The sequence below is a fragment of the Limulus polyphemus genome, unplaced genomic scaffold (genome assembly GCF_000517525.1).
Source record: "Limulus polyphemus unplaced genomic scaffold, Limulus_polyphemus-2.1.2 Scaffold495, whole genome shotgun sequence".
NCBI classification, from domain to species: domain Eukaryota; kingdom Metazoa; phylum Arthropoda; class Merostomata; order Xiphosura; family Limulidae; genus Limulus; species Limulus polyphemus.
This window is the reverse complement of record NW_013666105.1, coordinates 514,704-523,803: the sequence shown is the minus strand read 5'-3', so window position 1 is coordinate 523,803 and position 9,100 is coordinate 514,704. Positions and strand designations below refer to the sequence as shown.

At 33.7% G+C, this 9,100-nt stretch overlaps 1 protein-coding gene across 1 annotated transcript in view; it reads right to left on the bottom strand.

Annotated features, from left to right (window-relative positions):
- Window positions 1-216: 216 nt before the first annotated feature.
- Window positions 217-9,100, bottom strand: part of LOC106458633 (probable cationic amino acid transporter) — a gene marked incomplete at its 3' end in the record, with an annotated part of 21,518 nt that continues 12,634 nt past the window's right edge. Inside the window, exons 3-4 of the mRNA XM_013918158.1 lie at window positions 3,196-3,333; window positions 217-1,089 (exon numbers count right to left, since the gene is read on the bottom strand). Of these exons, the coding sequence (XP_013773612.1) occupies window positions 217-1,089; window positions 3,196-3,333 (1,011 nt within the window). The remainder of the gene's footprint in view (window positions 1,090-3,195; window positions 3,334-9,100) is intronic.

Below are 9,100 nucleotides of genomic sequence, written 5' to 3'. Positions count from 1 at the left end.
CAGCAACCATCCACACATTAATATTCCCACGAAAATCACACTGATCACCACGTTCAGCCACCACCAGTTTCCATGTGCTAGACTAAATGTATGCATCGTTAATAGCCCCAAGATAGTCATGATTATAAAAGTAGTTGATAACAGGATAAAAAAATATGCGGTAGATTTTTGTGTTGGTTCTGGCTTCTGGTAACTCAAGGATGTGAGGTCGGATACAGAGGTGATATAACTGTCGTTCACGAACTCTATGGATGTTGTCTTTGGTGAGAGAGCTCCATACTCTCTTGATATTCCACTCAACATCACGGATGCCTCCCCAATTTGTTCACCAGATGGAACAACAACCTTGTTTGCTGAAGATTCTCTATTCCAATTTTCTAAAGCATAAGACGATACAGGTAAATCTTCTGTGAAAGAGCTAAAATAAGACGACGAAGTTTGAGTGCTAGAATTCACCTGATTCAAATATTGCTCAATGACTCCTCCTAGAGACAGAGTTAATGTAGACTCTTGAGATAACTCTCTTTGTTCCAAAGGAAGCCGCTCGGCAACTCCATAGCGAAGACAGAGCACAGAAGCTGCAACAGAACAAAAGGACACCAGAGTTCCCATGCCCACCATCTTTAATAAACTTGTAGAGTCACAGAAGAAAGCGATAAATGCAGATAGAAGGAACGACGTCAGACTTGCACACCAATTCGTACCAGTTATGTCATTGTTTTGCTTTAGGAAGGATAAGAGGAAACCATCATTTGCCAAATTATGCAGAATACGAGACAAAGCGAATAAACAGGCCCATAAAGATGACATTAAACCACAGTTGGCTCCAATGATAACGAAGACATTGATTCCACGGATTTTTCGGATGTCGAAAGCTTGGAGAAGATAACCTCTTTTTTCAAGAAGAGATGATGGAATCACCAAAGTAATGACAGACGCTATAATGAAAGATGTTACAAGACCAATAATAAAAGTGATATTAACAGCTCCAGGAAGAACTGTAGAACAGTTTTCCATTTCTCTGGTAGATGTCGCTATAATATCGAAGCCAATAAAAGCAAAGGAACACAAACTGGCACCCGTAAGGACCTAGAAGAAAAAACGTAATATGTAGCTTTATTAACTACCTAAATAAACGTATAATTAAATATTTAAACATTTAATTATAATTCTCATTCAAGTCAATCTAGAATTTTTTGTTATATGTTTCTTTAAACACTATTCATGGACCCACAAAAACCCACTACAATGTTCCGATATCTTTCAAGAATGCGCAGAAAATAAAATTGTTAGATGTTTCCTTCATTTATTTTCTTAAAACTAGGTCCACTTTGAACTTTATGATTTTTAATACACTGAAAGTAATTTATCTCCTTTTTTTCAAGTGATGTCTTGACGAACATTGCAGTTGGATTGTTATAATGTTTTACAATTCTTAAAAAAGGTATATTCAAAATTTAAAAATTAACCTTGATGGAGGAAATTAGGCTAATCTTGATGGAGGAAGTTAGGCTTAACTACAAACTTTAAGGAGACACATAGATGATAGTTCTTAATAAAAATAATTAATTTATTTTATTTCAAATACTAAAATAACTAGTTTTGCTAGGAATTAAAGTAATAAGAAAGGATAAGTGAAGGTGAATCGGTAAGCTTCATTAAAAGTTGATTAAGAACTATTTTGCAGAGAAAAATAAATAAAAATATAACTGTTATATCATAAAACTGTAATATAATTATCAATTCAGATAATAATAAAAATTAGCAAGCTTAGATTTTTTTTGCTCATCTAATGTTTTGGACAAATATTCGTTAATAATTGCAGGTAAGAAAACATATTTATAAATGCTACTTGAAAATATGTAGATTGTGTTACTTCATTAAGATATTAAACAAAGTGCAAAAGTTAAACCCACATGAAATTACTACTAAAGATTAATTATATCAGGTATTAAGTGATGGGAACAATCTGTAATAGTAATAAATAACTTATAAAGCTTAAATTGTGTCTCTCTGTAAGAGAACCTGAAACAACTCTAGAAAATCCAAGAAAAGCAGTTACAAAAACATCATTTTCACAGATATATCCTTCTGTATATACAAATTTCAATACTATTTCGATTCTCTGAGTATATTTTATTCGACCTAGTTTCTGAATAAAACACATTATGTGACATGACGTCTCTAACTTTCTGTTTCTGTATTTTCACAAAACTGCCTTGTTAACAGGCTATGATATTGCTAACTTTTATACTTTCAAGTATTGTTACACAAAATACGAATAAACAATAACAAATTCTCACAATATTTTAGCATGATATTTTCTGTATATTTAGAGCAAACATTAATTCTTGAAGTTATTCCTTTAAAGAAATTAAGATATCTTTCGCTTGTTTGTTTGCATTTAAGCACAAAGTTGTTTCTAGCGTTGTAAGTCCGTAGACATACCGCTGTGTCAGTGTGTGTGTGGTGGGGGGGGGGGGCATTAGGATATCTCTCGTAAGTATTAATTAATTATACTCGAAATGATTCAATTAGAAAATATTCTACTGAAAAATACTCCATGATATATATTAGTTTTTACTGAAGGATAACTATGATATATGTTCAGTTTCACTGAAAGATGACTTATGTGATATATTTTAAATTTCACCGAAAGAGGACTCTGCGATATATGTTCAGTTTCACTGAAATATAACTCAGTGATATATGTTCAGTTTAATTATTTCTATCACTTATCCAAAACACTTCAATGGAATAAAAATTTCCAGGTTTCTAAAACTTTCACCATGAAAAAACAAACAAACAAACTTTATTCATGTTATTTCAAGTACAGACTCTAGAATCTAGAGTCTAGATTATCTTCAGTTTTCAAGAAGTTAGACAAGTACATCACTAAGTATGCTCCCATTCGTTATCTTCCACCGTTAGTTTTTCACTAAAGAAATAGATAAGTAAGCTGTTCTTCGAAGATTGGTTTAAAATATCCAGATGTAGATATACGGAAAACTGTGTTTGTAAACATATAACTTAAAGTTCAAGTTTGATGTTATAGTTTTCAAATAACTCTAAGATATCAGTCAGTGATTAACTCGTGGATATATGTTATAATCAAGTTCGGCTTTTAATATTAAAACAAAAAAAAGATAATCAAATAATGACAGTATCATCAACAGAACAATAATTTTTACTCACCCCACTTACACCAAATGGGAAGAAACCAGTTCCTGCAGTCCAATTCTTGGAGTCCATGTTAAATAATCCCACCAGAACAATACCAACAACAACCAGAAAATCCACAAACATCAGAACGTTGTTGATGGTACAAGAAAACTACAAGAAAGAAGGCCAGTTATAAGAAAATTCTAATTTTACAAAATCCTGATTAATTATTTTGGCGTCTTAACTCTTTTATTTAAAAGTGTCTACTGGTGGGACAGCTGTAAATCTCCGGACTTACAATGCTAAAATTCGGGGTTCGATTCCCTGCGGTGGACAGAGCGCAGATAGCCTATTGTGTAGCTTTATGCTGAAAAAAACTGATCAAAATATTTTATCTATTTATATAACTCTGAACAGATTACGTTAAGAATTCCCATTTTAATATATGCATATTTGTAATATAATTATAGCTTACAACATTTATTGTGTCGGCAACTCTATCTAACTCATCAGAAGGTGTGGTATAAGATACATTATAAGTCTCCTGACATTAGATGAAATTAATATGGACACCGAAATAAATAAACAGGGAAGATTTAGGTTTTGGTTTCTTTTTTACAATGCTACTTTTGTTTTTTCGACTAAGAAGTGAAACCAATCGAACTGTATATTAAAGCAGCATGTACAATTATAAGCTTAAGGATGATGTATATGAGCACGTGACATTTCTACTCGTCAACGTACGACATCACATATACTCACATGAAATTACAACTGAAGATTGATTATTAATTATATCATGTATTAACTCTTCAGACATAACATGAAACTATTTACAAGTTGACGAAATACTTCTACTTCAACTAATATTGTACTTTAAAGTCAATGTTATCTTAACTAATACACTGTTGTGTATCGTGACTCCATTTTCTTCCTCACCATGAGACTTCTTATCATACTCCAAAAATTACGTTAAAAAATGAACACTATACAGGGTGTCTGAAAAGTCTGGAACCATAGGTGATTTCAGCTTTTCTAAATTTTAGATACGTGGCTGATTATGGCGCTGTCAAAGCGTGAGAAGATCGAGTTAATCATGCTGTGTGGTAGAGAAGGTTGGTACCAGTGGAAGGTTGCTGCCGAACTTAATGCACGCCATCCAGAGAGAAAATAACCATAACTCACAGTGCTGTTGAGAAATTACTAACTACATTTAGGAAAACTAGCAGTGTAGTCCGTTGAGAATGACACGAATAAGCTTCGCAGTGTTCAAAGAGAATGGAAATACTGTCTACAGACTTGTTCCGAATTACAAGGACAGCAGGTGGAACACGTTCTGTAAAATTCGTTGAAGTGCCTATGGTTCCAGATTTTTCGAACACCTTGTAGTTTAGGCTTAGAAATGTGTTTAAAATATCATAATTAGTATATTATATATATTAAACGTTTGGGGGATTTAAACACGTTTGTAAAAAAGCATCGACAAAGTGATTTTTTACAGTAGTTTGCAAAACTGTTAGGACAAAGTCAAAAATTAGATTTCAGACGATTTTCAAAGAACAATGGAAGGTAAATCACAGAAGAAACATCAAAATTTTATTAATCTTCATATTTAGTACAGCAGAAACTCAGTGGAAGTGCTTGAGTTCAGCAAAGAGTTAATATGTGTCCCCCCTTTTGCTTTAATAACTGCAGACAGTCTTTCAGGCACTGTTGCAATATATTTAATCAAAGTGTGCTTTGGGATTTTACTCCAAATGTCTCTAATACACTCCCATAAAATTTCTTTGAAAGTAACTTTTGATTTGTCAAGTTTTTGATCTATCAAATCCCAGATCTGCTTAACTGGGTTGAGATCGGGGCTCTGAAGGGGCCATTGCATCATTTGAATGACTCCAGCAGCTTCTTTCTTAGCTAAGTAATTTCTGCATGGATTGGATCAGTGTTTGGAGTCATTATCTTCTTGGTAGTATAATCCTTTACCAATAATACACAAACCACTGGGTATACCATGACGGATCAGTATCTGATGGTACTTGCACTGGTCTATTATTCCATCTATTTTGCAAATATCTCCTGTCGCCTCAGCAGAAAAACACCCTAAAACCATCACACTATCTACTCCATGCTTCATTGTAGGTGCTATGCATTGAGGTAAGTATCTTTCACCTTTCTTCCGCCGAATGTACAACCTACGCTTTGAACCAAATATTTCAAACTTGGACTCATCCGTCCATAACACCTTTTTCCAACCATCAACAATTTAGTTTTTGTATTTTTAGCACATTTCAGTCTATTGACAACAATTGGAGATCGAAGTAAAGTTTTTTGGGTTTTTTAAACTGCTACACGCCCAAATATTCCATTCTAGTTGAGTCTTCTTGATACTGTAGATTTGGACACTTTTCTGTCATTTGGTACATGGTCGTTTATTTCATGATTACGATCCCCGCCCAAGTGGGACAGCGGTATGTCTGCGGACTTACAAGGCTAGAATACGGGTTTAGATACCCGTGGTGGGCAGAGCATAAATAGCCCATTGTGTAGCTTTGTGCTTAATTACAAACAAACATGATTAAGATCAGTGACAATTTTCCTTCTGTCCCGAAGACTCCATAAACGAAGATATTTAACATCAGTGTCATTGGGCTTAGGTGTTCTGCATCTTCCTTTCCTATTTTCAATTTTACCTGTCTCTGTCTCACGATCTAGTGTTTGGGGAGCATTTCAAGTCTGCAGCAATTTGTCGGAGAGTCCAATCAGCATCACGTAAAGCTTTATGCGAACTCCCTGCTCTACTTGACAATTCTCTACGCTTTTTGGGCTGTGGCATAACAACAGAACTTAATATATAGTTTTCAACTCTGTTTTTATCAAGGTATATTTGGGGAGTGCTATTAAATTGATTTCTTCTAACATATACCGATATCATATGCTAGCTTCTTACTATATACTTAAGACACTGTATGGGTACTATAACAGTTATTTAAGACCCTAAGTTTGACCAGTACGTTCATTCAAGCAGAACCCTTATGACATGCCCTTGGTAAAAGTATATGGGAATTCTAAAGAATGACAAGTATTCTCACCCTGGCTCATTCATTTGTCAACAGGGATCAGTGAAGTATTACCATAGTGTTGACATTTACATTCTGTAATGGCATGGAAGAACTAGCCCCAGAAAATGGAAAGAATGACAACATATTCTCTTGTCCTAACATTTTTGCACAGTACTGTAATTAGTTAATTAATTAATTAGTTACTGTAATTACTGTAGTTTATCTTAAGCATACCTGTAAACCTAGGTATAGCTGCGAAATTCTGAACTAAAGAAAAAAATCACATTTCGTAACTCATGATCAGCTTGTGTGAATGTTTATACATTTCAACAATAACATTGATCTGTATGAAGAAGCTTATGCAGAGAGAAACTTTCATTTAATTAATAGATAACTTAACAGACTGTGGAAAAAACATTTCGTTTTTCCAGACAAGAAGTTTACAAGCTGTCTCTGGATTGATAAAAAAAACTGTCAAAAAGTTTAGAACTACTTCTTTATCCAATCCCAGCACCTCTCCAGGGTATAGACTGCTAGTTAGGATCATAATAAGCTCAAGTAACACCAGTCATTGGAATCCTTGGTGTAAGTCCAATAATTTATTTATGTGTGATCTAGTCACATGATTTATTAAGCTGCATTTTTCTTGATGTTCGATTCACTGTCTCTTGTATCATATGGTTATTATTTTGGAAAAACTAGAATACGTACATCGGATCTAAGCAATCGATCGAGAAAAAAAAAAGCTAAATGTATATTCTCAAAGATATCATTTTCCTCTGTAAGAAGGTAGGCTTAGGTTCCAGACAAGCAATTTAGTTAAGTCCTTGTGACTGCTGGATACAGTAGGCTTAAAGATTTATAAGAGAAAAACAGAAAAGGAATTATAAAAACTTGAATTCACAAAGAGGTCACCTCAGATCCAGATCATGGCACTAGAAACATGTTTATGCTAGTCTTTCAGTGATCATAGTAGTAATTAGTCAAGTTTCGTAATCTTTGGAAACGAGAAGGTAACTTGAGAACGGGTGAATTTCGAAAGAAGACACAAAAGAAAATCAGTCAAAGAATTATTCTGATACTCCTAAAGCTTTTATCTTTGTTATACATCTCTCTGTATTACTTTGTTTGCATAATCTAGCCCATAAGATCTGGAATTGACATCGTGCAACATAGTGAACTGACTCAACGGATCATATATTTCACTAAATAAACAAAGTCATAATTAATATAATGCATTAATTTCATATCACTAAATACAAAACAAAAATGCAAATAACCAACCTATGACAACACACACACACACTCACACACACATATATATATATATATATATATATATATCAAAGGACTCCCAACTTTACACAATTAGTCTTATATAGACAGTTGAGTACGTTAGTAGTTACCACAGCACACTAGACACGTGATAGTGTCACGCACCAGAAACGATTTCGTCCACGAAGTTGCACCAGAGGGCACTGCTGTCTTAGGGATGGGGTACATCATAGTTCCTCGCAGTGGAACCAGATGGTGCGAGTGTCTTAAAGTCGTAGTCCCACGAAGTGGCATCAGAGAATGTCTTAGTATGACAAGTGCACAGATAGTTCGCGAGTAACCACTAGAGGGTGATGTAGATCAACGTGACATCAACTTTATAGTTGCAATTAAAGTCTTAAAAATGATAATTTATCTAATTTGCATAGTATTGTGTTTACAATTATCAGTACTGAAAAGTTTTTTCACAATTACAGTTTTGCATTATCAGTACGTTTACAAAGGCGGATGGTGTTTCTATAGGCGGGTTGCGTTACTAAAGTTCTGTAGGTGGATAGTGTTTCTAGAAATGGATAGTTCAATAGGATGATGATCTCATGATAGGGTGTTTCAAGATGTCATTAACTTCTATATTTTATAAGTAAAGCTATTAATTTATTGATTATATTTTTATGTACTATGTATAACAATAAATAGCGTTAATATAGGCAGATTATTCTACTAAGCACAATGTTACCACGGTTCATAGGTTGATAGATTAATCAATAGTATTTTACCTTATTTGCATAGTATACATTTAAAAAATATGTGTCTTTAAAAGGATGAATTTTTTGTGATAACATTTCTAAATATCATTCAATAATTTAACAAACAACCCTACTACTTCATTTTATACACATGTTTTACTAGTTTGGCTTAATAGATTAAATATATTCTTTTGCTATTCCTCTACCCATATAACTGTGATTTTTATAACAGTGTATAACCGTGAATGAGTTCTTGATAACATTTTTCATTTTAAACATGTTGATAATTACTTTATAACTTTCACTTACAGAATACATGTTTTAAAAAGGTTGATTGACAGTGTTACGAATATTATATAGGCGGTTGGGAGTACTAAGGTTCTATAGGCAGATGCTGTTACTAGGTAGGTATATTGTGTGTTTTACAAAGGCAGTTGGTTTTACTAGGCGAATTATGTTACTAAGGTTCTATAAATGGCTGGTCTTCCTAAGGATAGTGCCGCTAGGACAGATGATGTTTCTATAAATGGATAATTCAATAGGATGATGAGCTCATCGTAGGGTATTTCAAAATGTGATTACGTCATCAACATTATAGTCTAGATTAAATTATATGTCCTAAAAAGTTACAAATAAAACCATTGTTTTAATCAGACAACTATTATAGAACAATGTATTACATATGTCAGTTTTTATCACACATACTATCTTAATTTATCCATTATTTGTACAAGGTAAATAGTGGTGTTTGTTTGTTTTTGAATTTCGCGCAAAGCTACACGAGGGTTATCTGCGCTAGCCGTCCCTAATTTAGCAGTGTAAGACTAGAGGGAAGGCAGCTAGTCATCACCACCCACC